Below are 14,096 nucleotides of genomic sequence, written 5' to 3' on the forward strand. Positions count from 1 at the left end.
ATACCAAACATTGGAGAAGCAGCAGTGTCTTGAGATTTGAACAGTAAGTGGTGAAGGACAGTGGTCCCTAAGCGACAGGAACCAAATGATGTGAACCCTATGATTGTCCTAGCTTACTGCCTGGACAGTTTCCAGGCCTTCATGAAGGGAGATGGAGCTAGGAGTCCAGGATGACAAGTCAGTTGAAATTCACAGGGCAGAGTATCAGAGAGGAAAGAGAGGGACAAAGATAAAGATACAGAGATCTAAAGAGGATACCCTCATATTTTCAACTGAGTATAGATTATTCATATGAAGATACCACCTGGTGCCAGGTTTAAAGAAGGACTGGAAGACAAAATGGAACAGTATCTGGTGCTCACAGAGGGCAGGGAAAAGTTTTTGATCTCATAAGAGTAAGAAATCTCAAAATTACAGGACGTAAACTTGAGTACTCAGAATGAGTTGATCTCTGTAATGGGAAAAATAAGCCTTAGATAAAAATGTTTCTTTGTTACTGCTTGAAAGCCTTAACAGCACCATAACCTAATGCCATCCTAAAATAAAAGTCATGAATATGTATATATGTGAAAAACAATGTTTTCCCCTAATATCAGGAACAAGACAGGGATGTTTATCTGATCACGTTTATTTAACATTGAACTGGAGGTTTAAACCAGTACAGGATGCATTAACAAATAAAAATCAGTAGCATCCAGTTTGGAAATTAAGATGTTTACTAACAGATGAATGGGTAAAAAAAAAATAATGATATGGCCATATCATGAAATGCTACTCTGAAAAAAAAAAAGACAACTATTGATATACTTATGTGGACAAATTTCAAAATAATTATGCTGAGTGAAAGCAGCCAGACACAAAGAGTATTTACAGTATTATTCTGTTTACATACAATTCTAGAAAATGCGAACCAGTCTGTAAGGACAGAAAATAGATTAGGGATAAGAGAAAGGGGAGGGTGGGTTTTTTTTTTTTTTCCATTGGTATATGCATATGTCAGAACTTACCATGGTGAACCCTTTCAGTACCTGTAGTTTGCTGTATGCCAATTGTATCTTAATAAAGCTGTTCAAAATGTTTAAACTGATATTTGTTTGCTTATGGGGACGTTCAGTTTCTTTCTCTGTCCTACAAATTCCATGCATTACGGGAGGAAGTAAGGTTTCGGCAACCCACCTAGTCAAGAGAGGTAGAAGGCCAAGTTTCTGAAGCAGCAGGCTGGGCTTCATCAGGCTCTTCTGGCCCAGGCTCAACCGCAATAAGCTTTGGGTTGGGAGGTGGTGTAGTGGGTGCGGCTACAAGAAGTGTAGCTATATAAGGTTCAGCAGCCGTCGGCATGGGGGCATTGAGTGGGAAAAAAGGTCCTTCAAGTCTACTTGCGGGAAGGACAAATTGGGAAGATTTCTGAGGAGGAGAAGAGGGGACCAACCAAGTAGTTATGGGAAAGCTAGGAGTGTGGTAGAGGAAGGCTCCAGGAGAACTGAGAATCCAGGGATATGAGGCTATTCCTGTATCAGGGTCAGGATTCCCAGGGTAATTGGGGATTTTATTCCCTGAAGGACGAAAAGGAGAAGCAAAATCGATGTCTGATTTGGGATAAGGAATATTCAAAGATGGGTTAAGTGGGTAATGATTGCCACTGTAATCCTAAAGGAGAATCAAAGAAGTCAGTTAAAGTTGATTGTTTATACCCATCCCATCTATATATTACCCATGTTATGACCATGATGCTATATGATGAGTGAAGATTATTTTTTATAAGAATTCCAATTTAGTCTCTTTCTTAGGGCTAATATGCTTCCATAATTTTTGAGATAGAAACTAATAATATCTTGAAAAAAACTGAATAAATCTCAATTTTGGGAGAAATATTTTGTGTTTAGGCAAATCAGAGTGTTATAAACTGAACAATATGCCAGCGTAGGCCAGGAGAAAAATAGAAGGAAAGTGTGTGCACAGTATAGAATTGGTATTTCCAGCCCTCCTCTGTACCCTCTGCCAAGCCCGGTGCTGTCATTGCCCCCCAGATGTCTTAAGTGCCCCACCGAAGCGTTCACTTAGTTACACCTCTTCTAGGCGCCCTTTTGATCTCCTCCCCATCCTATAGCACCCTAGTCCACTCATCAAGGCCAAGCATCTCAAATTGTTATTAAGAAGGAAAGCACACTGGATGTGGATGAGTGACCACTGGCTTTTTTGAAAAAATTGAGATATAATTGATTATAGTTCATACCATAGTGTGTATTTGAATGTTGTTAAGATAGTAGATCTTAAAAGTTTTCATCACAAAAAGAAAATTAAAAAAATAAAAAACAAAAGTTTTCATCACAAGAAAAAAACCATAACTGTGTGATGATGGATGTTAACTAGACCTTAATGTGGTGATCATTTTGCAACATCTTCACTGGCTTTTCACATTTAATTTTCCCTGTGTTGTTTGTGTTTTAAATGAGATTATTAATGTTGCCGATGCGTTCACTATTAAATTTCAAATGATTTCTTTCCATAGAAGGACCTCTACAACCTCCAGTTGCCCCAGATTTGTCTATTACATGTATGTGAGACTGGTGGGGAGCTCCAATAACACAAAATTATGTAGGAATTTACAGAAAATTAAGACATTTCTTGGTCTCACATCCACAAAGTTTATTTCCTTTCATAAATTTGTCAGTTTTCATGAGCAATTTTGATATATATTGGTTTATATATCAAGATCCTAGATTCTTTGATTCATTGAGTAGCTCAATTATAATTTAAAGAATTTTAAATGTTTATAACAAATATTGTAAAATATTATAAACTATATTTAATATTATGTGCTTATGTTAATGCTAGCCATTTGACAGACATTTTCTTTACATATATTCCAAGTTAATTTGTCAATAACAGACACGATTTATGAACGTAGATCCAGTTTTTATATGTTAGAAAATATTGCTTTATCAACAGTACTTTTCTATGATATATAATTTTGTTTCAGTTTAAAGCATTTAATCTAAAGTTCAGGCAGTGAAACTGGACAAGGTATCACTATAAATAGGAAAATTACAGTATATATAAATACACATATGCTCATATATGCATTTTTAATGAGCCCATCATACAAGCAAAGAACGCGTTTCTAAATTACTTACTTAGCGTTTCAAGAAAAAAAACCCGTAATACTGAATTATTTAACATTATAAGATAGAAAATACTATTTCTTTGAAAATACTATTTTAAAAAGAAAATAATATAGACCAAATTTTAATATCTTAAAATTTAAGCAAATATGAATATATTTTACCTCTTCACCAGATGAGAGAACTTTCTAAAACAACAAAGAAAATAATGTTTATTTTAAATTCCATGCCACTGAAAAATACTGTTCTTTAGATCTCTACCTACCTTCAGAGTGAGTATAACTGACTCTCCAAGTATAAACTCTCCAAGTAACTTGAAATTTTCTTTCTTAAGTGATAGAGTCATTTGCCTCGTTTTCCTGTGACTATGTAGACTCCTGTTATTCTAAATACATTCTTACAAAATACAGTGGCCAATATTAATATTCTATTAGTGCCAGTGTTTCTACACTATCATTAAATTTCTCATTCATATTTATTTATAAACTCTCATATACAGGGCACAGTTCTGTGGCCAGTGGCTTATTGACACCCGATATTTACATTAGAACATCATTTGTGTTTATTACGAAATCCCCCGTGACTACCAAAGCTTTGCAATATAAATTCTCAATAAATGCAGATTGTTCCTCAGTGGCTTTGGAATATTTTAAGTTTTTCTTGATGGATATTCAAGGATTTATTTTTAGAAAGTGTAAGATGAGTGCCTACTGTGCGCTGTCCATGTGCTAGATATTGGGATCCTAAATATTGGAAAGAACAAACAAGGTTTCTTTGTTCAGATCTAGTTACTACATCTCCCAGGCAGTCTGCCTTCCTCATTAAAATGTAATAGTGTATAAAAACCAAAACAATGAATAAACAAAATGTAGAATCAGACCTTTGAATACAGAGAACAAACTGATTATTGCCAGAGGAAGGGAAGTGGGAGAAGGGGGTTGGGAGATACAGACTTCCACTTATGGAATGAGTAAGTCATGGGAATAAAGACACAGCATAGGGAATATAATCAATGATACTGTAATAGCACTGGATAGTGACAGATTGTAGCTACACCTGTAGTGAGCACAGCATAGCATATAGAGAAGCTGAATCACTATGTTGTACACCTGAAACTAATGTAACATTGTGGGCCAATTATACTCAAAAAAATGGAAGAAAAAAGAATTTAGTATTGTATGTAATATTTCTTTCCAGTTTAGTTTGGTTTCCTGAATTACCGAGTTAGAAATGTTTCCTTTTGCATCATATTTTCATCCTTAAATATGATGCATGATGCACAAGCGATACAGTTTTCGGAGTGTTCACAGAGACAAATGTCAGTGATTAGTATTGTGATCATAGAGCCCTAGTTTCTCGTAAGTAAAATATTAACTCTGATAAGAAATACAAAAGAATATCTCATACTGTTTTCGTTTAACAGTTATTTTCAAAACCTTTCTACCTCTTTGCCATATGTCTCATGGTATTAGATGGTGAGCACATCCAGACCACATCTCTTGGCTTTTCTTTGCTAGATTGTCATGTTTATCTGCTGCATACTCGTTTGTTAGGTACAAGTACAATTTTCTTAGCATCCTCCTATCATCAAAATATGAGGTAAAAATGACAAAGAACTTAAAAAAGTCTGCTATCAGTTAATCGATGAATGCAGTGGTCTCCCACATAGGAATAATCTGTGGGTATTTTCTGCCCAGAAGTTATGAAGCTCCTTGGGACATAGTCTACCTGCTAGTAATTCCTAGATCATACTTTCTTCTGCTCTAATCTCTCATACAAGCACAACCTTTCCAGATTCATCACTTAATTTGTTCAAGTAAGTTTAGTAGATTGTCATAAATTCTATAGAGGCATGAAGAGGAACCTTGAGTGTAGCAAAACCTATATCACAATGTAGATATACTGCACTTACTCAGTACTTCTGCTCATTGAAAATAAATAAAGACCTTATGGGAAATAGAGTAAACACAAATATATTTGTATTCCATAAACATTTTTCTATCAAATAAGAATAGATTGATAACACTAATATTTTAACAGCAATAGTGTCACAAAATTACATTGTGAAGAAATCGGAGACTTTTAAAGTGTAAAATGCACTTTAAGGTAAAAACAAATACATTCATATGTAAATGGAAAAAAGTTTTACCTCATCAGGGAAGTGGAAGCGCTTCTAAAACAAAGGAAAAATTAATTCACTATGGTTATTTATTTGAAGACATCTGTACCCAGATTTCCATATTACTGAAGAACTTGTACAGTCTTATTAGTATAGTTTCTTTTTAAAAAAGATTTTATTAAAAAAAGATTTTATTCATTTATTTGAAAGAGAGTGAGAAAGAGAGAGCACAAGCGGGGAGGGGGGTACAGGGGCAGAGGGACAGAGGGAGAGGGAGAAGCAGACTCCCCACTGAACAGGGAGCTGACTCTCTCTACTCTCTCAGGTTCGATCTGGGATCAACATATGTTTCTGACCTCAATAGTTGCCATAGAAAGTTTAACTTTGGCTGAAGGATTTTGGTTTGTAGTTTGTAAATCTTACCAATAAAAGATCATCTGACTGTTATTCATATATCTGGTTTTGCTGCTGTCTTTCACTCTCAGGTTTTGTTTTCATTCTTTGTGTGTGTGTGTGTGTGTGTGTGTGTGTGTGTCTGTCTGTCTGTCTGTCTGTCTGTCACTTGCTTATACTTGCAGAAGGATCATATATTCACTTGTTCTCCAATTAAGCTTCAGTATATTTTATGAATTCACCACAGCTATGCACAAGAATAAAAAATAGTGTAGAAACTCATCATTTTCTATTTTAAGAATTAGAGCTTAATTCAGGTAATTTTAGGAGATGAAATAATATCTTGAAATTTGCCCAGGATAATAACAATAATTGAAATAGTAGTTAATAATATCAAGTAGCATTTGAGTTCCTAGGTACTCTGCTAAGCACTTTAGATAAATATTTAATCCTGAACCATTCTATGAGGTAAGTGTGGTAATTTTCTCCTTTTACAGAAGAGGCTATTTAGCACACTCATTGGCTAGGATTAAGAATTTTACATCAGCTATCTCTTACATCGGAGTCTCATCTGTTTATGCTGCATTGAAGGTCATTATGTCCATTGATTTTAACTCCATCATGTATTCCTTGTGACGCTACCTAAATACTTCCAGCAACGGAACATCACTGCCAGAGGAAGCCCAACCCAGCTTTCTATAATTTGAAGACACAAATTCTGTTAAAACAATCTACATGGGATTCTGGTTCCCTGCAACTTTGTTCTCTTCTAGCCTACTGCATTTTTGAACTTTTCCTCGCTGCTTAGCCATCTAGATAACACAACTTTATTATTTTGCTTTTTAAAACAAAAGTTTGGCGCAACAAGACTTGTACGCATTAACATGTCTCTCTGCTTCATTGTTATCAGTGCTATACTAACTTATGTCAATAACATGAATTCCTATCTAGTTGTTCGGTGGTTATACTATTGCTATAATTTAGAAGTCTTTTTACTCACTCACCTTTGAAAAAGCAACACACAGGATGCAGGTCCATAGTAGAAGCTTCATTTTGAGTGACCCTATGAAGATTAAGTTTATAAAGTGGTTGTTTCAGAAAACATACAATATATATCTTAGTTATTTCTCTTCTCCTAGAGAGAGACAAATAAATCCATAGTTTTATTGGTCTGATTAGAAGCACCCTCAACAGAAAATTTGGTCCTACTATTAACTACTGCCGTTATCTAACAGGAATGATGTTAAAACAAAATTACCTTTTTCTGCAACTGTCCTTCAACAATTAATTGGCTTCTAACTAAACTTCTTTAAGTGGGAGTGAACTCATTTAGTTACTTAGGGAAACATCTTTGCAATTAATTTGTCATGGAGGGCTTACCATGAAATAAAATTGCTTAAAAGTAGCCATTCTATGGGTGCTGTATTAGGGTTTTCTTTTTACAGAATAATTGGGAGATTGGTATCAACCACTTGGAAACATTTCCACTCCTAATGTTACCACTGTATGCTGTGGCGTAAACCTTTAGGCTTGTAATCATCCATTTTTCCCTCTCTGTCTGAAAAGTGGTGGGGCAGCCATATGTTCAGGTATGTTGATTAGGCTCAATTTTTTTCAAAGAAAAATAAAACAGTGTCTAGTTGGTTGTCTTCTCCCTTCCCCCCAAACATAAATTATCTCTACTCTTAACCAAAAAAATATATACAAGACACTTACATAACATCATTTAATATCTCAAAATGTAAAAATATAAATGCCAAGAGGTATTTTATTAATAATGATATCAGGTTTATAATATATTGCCAAATAAATATTCAGATGTTAAATATAGCTAAAGTATTTAATGGGTTATTTCTAATTAGATAATATCTGATTTTTAAAATAATTTCCATAATTTGATTTTATCTTCTATAGTGTATGATTTTTTTGTGAAGTGAGAATGTGTTACTTGTATGCTAAATATATTCCAATAACTTGAAATATTTTCAAGTTTTTGATAAGACCATGAATGCTTTAGTGCCTAATTCATAACAAGACCTAGGCTGCAAAATTATATTCATGGGGGAAGCCCTGGAAATTATATACTCCATCCATTTCTCAAAACATATATATATATATATATATATATATNATATATATTTGTTTTGTCATGTATTCCTTGTGACGCTACCTAAACACTTTCAGCAACGGAACATCACTGCCAGAGGAAGCCCAACCCCTTTCTATAATTTGAAGACACAAATTTATATATATATATATATATATATATGGTTTTGACCACATATTGGATGGTCTTTGCTCTAATGTTGTTTGGTATTATACACCTGGTTTTTTTTGTTGTTGTTATTGAGAGACTATATAAGAAACCAATAGATTTTACCATTGTTTTTAAGTTGTAAAGATGCATTGGACAGAGATCTGTGCCTCATTCTCTTTCCCTATAAATAGCACTGGAGAAATTCCTGACAGGACCCAATATCTAGGCTTTTCTTGAGCTACGGATATACTTTCATGCCCTAGATACATTGATATTACTGATCTCTTGTTTTTGCATTTATTTTTGTTTTTTGCCTACCAGGAATTTGAGTCAAATATCTTAGCCATATTTAGAACTCTACAGGGCATTATGGCACCCCATTTGGGAATGCTTACTGCATTTCTGGCTTTATATTATTTCCCCTAGTCTTGCTTTTCCCTTATCAAAATATTTATATCTTTTTAAAAGAATTATGTTTTACTTATTTTGCAAGCTGTCTTAAATCCTTTTAGAATGGGTCATACTATAAACAAACAGAGGAACAAATTAAGCAATCAAACAAATCTCTTAAAATTTTTTTAGTGCTAAAATTTCCCTTTGGTGTATTTTAACATTTTTGTAAAAAGAAAATAAAGTGTTAATTGGTGAAACAAAAATATGAATTTATACCCAAAGAAGATAATATTTTATTCTTCAATATAGATCACTTATTTTTAAATTAGCCTATATTTCATTGTGTAGCACATGTGACCTGAAGAGTCACAATATAAAGTTAACTGATATATTTATTGATCTCTCTAAAACCATTCCTTTTAGCCTTATCTAGGTTTCTGAAGTAGGAGGATTTAGTTGGCTGGAGCAGATTTTCATACATATATTACATGGCAAACATCTAATTTGCCATAATAATAGTCATATTGTCTAATAATTATCTAGTAATTGTCAAATTATATGGCACTTGAATAATTTAGAAGAACCCCCCCCCCCACTATTAGTTTGGGAACCTATCAGTTTGATTATATGTCATGGCTCAAAAATGTAGATAAATATAGGTGAAAGAAGCTATGTGAGAAAATGCACATTCACTTTTTTTGTAGTGTGCTTTGAACAAAAATCCTATATAACTAGTTCAAATAATACCAGCTTAAATTAAAATTATTATATGATAGATAATCCAATAAGCATAGTTTTACTTAATTTGACTTTTGTCTTAATGTGACTATTAATTTAACGAACGTCTTATGCATTAGCAATTCTATTAAAGATGAATAAGTATTTCTTCTTCATAAAGAATATAAAAAAATAAAGTGTTCCTATTGGAATAATTAACAGCTAACAAAGGATAACTCAATTATAATTTTAGAGTTCTAAAATAATCACTTGAGAATGGAAAAGTCCCAGATTTAGCAATATTTAAAAATCTTTTCTCCCTTGTCTCAGTTTATTTATCTATCCATATATCACTTGTGATTTAATACTTTAGAATGCTCCAGAAAGAACAAAGCATTCATGTCTCATTCAAATAATAATTTTCCCTTCTCCTTTTCCTCAGTTTTTTTTTCTTTCCCTCAAATACCTTTTACGTGAGGGGGGGATGACTTGACTTCAGCTCTTCAGAAGAACATGAGAGTACCTGAGTAAAGCAAACCCACCCTTTTAGGTTTATATGAACTCCTGAGTCCAGTCTGAACCTAGAGATTAAAAAAAAAAAAGTTCCCATGATGGGTCTTCTTTTATGTAGTCTTGAAGTGATCATTCAGACGTGTGTGGTGGATTAGATTTACACAACCCGCTGTAATATTAACTTCTCCAAACCAGGAGAGAATGTAAATGTACATTTATAGGTACTCTGTGAAAGTCTGTCTGAGACCCAGGAGAGAATCTTTTACGAATGGAAGTATCTTTATATCAGGGTTGGAGGGAGGATACCTTGTTTCCAGGATGGAAACTAATGACGGTAGATCTGGTCTTGCTCTGGACACTGTGCCTCACTCCCTTTCCTCCAGGGGTAGTTATAGGAAGTCTTTAATTTAATGTTACTTCTTCTGTTTTGAAGTAAATCAGCATCATATCTGAAAAAATAAAAACCTATCAATTTGACTTATTTGGCTATAAATAACTCCCCTCATTTCAGAGAATCCTAAAAATAGGGAAGATCCCAGAATGTGGCAGTAAAAGACAAATTTAGGAACTGTGTTAAGCTTAATTACTAAATACACTTTGCATGTATCGATTACTTGGTTGAATTTTGACATTTCTAGAAGGTGTGATGAAGGAATTTTATGCCTGATTCATTTTATGTTAAACCTAGAATAAAATGGATTAACATAAATATTTAAAAAATAACAGGGTGATATCTATTTCTGTATTAGTGTTACAAACATGAATTACCTACTATGAATAAATATTAAAAACTGAAAGATCTCTTCTGTCCTGTAAATTTATTATTGACAACAAAGTATTTCTAGTAATATGTGATATAAATAAGAAGTGATAAAAAAAATCGTACTGGTTGGCAGTGCCCAAGTCTTAATCAGAGTAATGCGAAGTGATTTAGCTTGATACCCTCTTGAATCATGGTAAGCGTTGTAGTGTTTGTTAGGATGAGAGAACCTCTTTTCCAAGACCATAATTTTCTTTCTGTGGAATCAGTGAACATAACTCCTCCCCCCAGTAATGGTCTCACAAAAGGAAAAGTGCTCATGTACAACTATTAAAATATTAACCTTATTATCTACTAAAATATAGCGTAAGTCTGGCCTTCAGTAAAACAATTAGAAGGCATACAGGGAGGCAAAAAAAACTGTCTACAGATTAAAAAAAGCAATCATCAGAACCAGAGTCAGTTGTTAAACTGATTTTCAGAACTCTCAAAGAGATAATTTAAAAATTTTTGAATAATATATTGAAGACTCTAATGGTAAGGTAGACAAGATGATTATATAGATAGTTTCAGCAGAGAGGGAAAGTATAAGAGTGAAATGGAAATGCTAGAAATCAAAAGTTCACTAAGAACGAAAAAGAATGCATTTGATTTGGCTCATCAGTAGACTCAAGGAACAGCCCAGGAAGGAACCAGAGAATTTGAAAATCTGTTCCCTTTCCTTCCTTCCTTCCTTCCTTCCTTCCTTCCTTCCTTCCTTCCTTCCTTCCTTCCTTCCATCTGTCCTTCCATTCTTTTCTTCCTTCCTTTTTTCCTTCACTTGATCATTCACTTAGTCACTTAGTACTGTTTAGACCTTAGAGAATATGAGAAAGGTAACCCAGTGGATAAAAGGTAGTTGGGGGACAACATTAAAATAAGGGCTTTGGAATTTAAAGCTCCAAAGATACCACCTTTTTGTGAATGAGGAAGTTAAAAAGGTGTCAACTTAATTAACCCCCTATTTTAGATTGTTATACTAAAAAAATGGGTATTATTGAATTATTATTTTGTGATTCAACTGCATAGGAAACCTATGGAATATATTTGACTGGAAACAATGGATATGAAAAATGAGCATAACAGTAGCTTTCTTTTGTTATGTACAATATCATACTCCACAGACAGTAGGTGATTTTAGAATAGTGATGGACTGGAACAGATCCTGTGCTTTTGTAACGGAGATAAGGTGCTTTTTCCTCTGTAACTGACAGCTACACTTTTGGAATTGTCAAGGTTTTTAACTTGCAAGATAAATACTCAATAAAGATATACTACAAAGTATTATTGCCATAAGTATGCAAGCAATGGCCGTATTTCTGTAATGTTTTTCTACTTTCATATTTTTGAATCTCCTCCAATTACCAATGAAATAAACTTGAATCTGAAAAGATTGGCTCTTTACAAATCCTTGAAAATTATTTAGTGATCTTAAAGAGGAGCTATGATAGCTGCTATGCTCCAGTTTAATTTATTATAATAAAATATTAGGTCTGGAATATATGCAATAACCTGGGAATTCATGGATACTGGATAATATTTTGACAACTAGGAATTCAAGTGAGATTCTGCTTACACATTGCCCCTCATATTGCCTGCATTTTAATTTGGGAAGCCAACAGATATATGGAGATATTCAGGACTCAGTTTGGTTCACCTATCTAAATTTGAGGGACAGCAGTTATAGAGCTGAATCAAGAGAATTAGGAGCTGATTTTAATTGGCTAATCGTATGTGGCAATTAAAATGGTTAGAGTGAATAAGATCATACAGGAAAAATATGTAGAATTAAAAAGAAGTGACTGAAGCTAGAGTCCTAGAAAATATCAATGTTTGTGTAAAGAAGAGGTGTCCATGCAAAATACCTAGAAGAAATAGCTAAAGAAATAGAATTATAAAAATTACCAGGAAGTAAATCTTAATAGGTCCAAATATAATAGTGTGCCTGTGGGCAACTTATTTTCTACAACAGTTTCCTCATCTGTAAGGTACAATATTAATCATTATTAGTAATGTAATAGTAATTGTTATAAGGTTATATAAGATCAATTGAGGCAAATATATAAATTACCCTGCACATAGCTGCTCAGCTTCATGTATTATAATCATCATTATTACTTTTACCACAATCTGTAAAGAAGGAGAGATTACAGAGAAAATTTTTTAAAAAGCATGAAAAGAGCTATTAGCTTTGAAATAAAGGAAGGTCACCATATTCTTTGAGACTTGAAGGAGACAATTGAAGTTATGCTGAGATTTATCAAGTTATTGAAGTATTGTAGTAGGTGGCAGATAGTGTTTGGGCTTGACGGACTCGATATTGTCTATAAAATGGAAAGGGAAGTTGTTTTTTAGTAGAATTAATTGAAAGTGTAAGGAGAGTTGAGAAAGGCAACTAACTCTAATGCCAACAAGACAAAGTTTGAGAAACAGTCTTTGGTGACAAAAAAAGTTCAGAAAACTAACTTACTTTAGGATTCAGCTGCTTGGATGGAGTGGCAGTAGAAATTGAGTCCATGGTTGGGTATTTTCCAGACAGGATTAAGTGCAGAGAGGCAGAAGAGTTGTATGTAGTATGAAGATAATATTTGAAAAAGTCAAAGTTAAAATCTGAGCTGTGTAAGAAAGGGAGTGAGGCCAATAGGGAATAGAAAGAATGGAATGTAATCAGAGTGTTAAGGGTTGGAGTGTTCTATGAAGACAAAGAAAACTTCTCTTAGCTTCTTCCTGCTCCACCATTTCACAGTATATGTCATATGTTTTTTCCTTCTGAAAAAACCTTCTAGGGTTCAGCCTGAATAAGAAAGGAAATGAAGCCAAGAGGGATTGGGTAGAATGGAATATAATGGAAGGGTTAAAGGGTTGGAGTATTCTATGAAGTCAAAGAAAAAGTCTTCAGTTTTTAAATCTTTTCACCAAAGACACACATCTTATAATGTCACTCTCCCGTGAACACCCCTCCAGCGTCTTTCCATCACAACCAAATGCGTAACACAAATTTCTTTTTTTAGCTATTTTATTTTATTTTTTATTTTTTTATCATGTTCAGTTAGCCACTGTATAGTGCATCATTAGTTTTTGATGTGGTGTTCAATGATTCATTAGTTGTGTATGACACCCAGTGCTCACAACACGTGCCCTCCTTAGTACCTATCACCATGTTACCCCAACCCCACACCACCCTTCCCCTCTGAAACCCTCGGTTTGTTTTCTGGGGTCCATAGTGTCATAGTTTGTCTCCCTTTCTGATTTCACCCCCTTCAGATTTCCCTCCCTTCCCCTATGGTCTTCCCTGCTATTGCTTGTGTTCCACGTAGTAACACAAATTTCTTTTTTTTCATTATGTTAGTCACCATACAGTACATCATTAGTTTTTGATGTAGTGTTCCATGATTCATTGTTTGCGTATAATACCCAGTTCTCCATGCAATACGTGCCCTCCTTAATACCCATCACCAGGCTAACCCATTCCCCCACCCCCTCATGAAACCCAAATTTCACAGCTTAATAACCTTCATCTTTATCCCTTCCTTTCTGACCTCTGATCTACTTTCCCTTAACTTCCCTTCCCTCTGTCTTCTCTGGATATATTCACCCGCTTAGAGTTTTTCCTTACAATACACACATGCACCCACTCATTTGCTCTTTGTGTTTCTTCATTTGTTAGATACCATTAATAGGGGGCCTTGGAAGGTTTATATTCTCAATATAATGTCCCTTCTTCAGTGGGACAATGTGAACTGAGAGGAGGATTGAGGGCTCTGGTGAAGGTTTGGGATTGAG

General features: G+C 34.2%; 1 protein-coding gene across 1 annotated transcript; it reads right to left on the minus strand.

Annotated features, from left to right (window-relative positions):
• Window positions 1-1,176: 1,176 nt before the first annotated feature.
• On the minus strand, window positions 1,177-12,831 carry PRR27 (proline rich 27). The gene is made up of 3 exons (XM_019799949.2): window positions 12,784-12,831; window positions 5,272-5,295; window positions 1,177-1,647 (listed from the first exon to the last, which is right to left on the minus strand). The coding sequence occupies exons 1-3, from the start codon at window positions 12,829-12,831 to the stop codon at window positions 1,177-1,179; spliced, it is 543 nt and encodes a 180-aa protein (XP_019655508.2).
• Between the last annotated feature and the right edge of the window lie 1,265 nt (window positions 12,832-14,096).

The sequence above is a fragment of the Ailuropoda melanoleuca genome, chromosome 11 (assembly GCF_002007445.2).
Source record: "Ailuropoda melanoleuca isolate Jingjing chromosome 11, ASM200744v2, whole genome shotgun sequence".
Lineage (NCBI taxonomy): Eukaryota > Metazoa > Chordata > Mammalia > Carnivora > Ursidae > Ailuropoda > Ailuropoda melanoleuca.

Excerpts from the sequence above, each read along its gene's own strand:
- PRR27 (XM_019799949.2), bottom strand. The coding sequence starts at position 12,831 with ATGGACTCAATTTCTACTGCCACTCCATCCAAGCAGCTGAATCCTAAA. Across the intron at positions 5,296-12,783 it reads CCAAGCAGCTGAATCCTAAA|AAGCGCTTCCACTTCCCTGA; the intron begins GTAAGTTAGTTT and ends CCTTTGTTTTAG. Across the intron at positions 1,648-5,271 it reads GCTTCCACTTCCCTGATGAG|GATTACAGTGGCAATCATTA; the intron begins GTAAAACTTTTT and ends ATTCTCCTTTAG.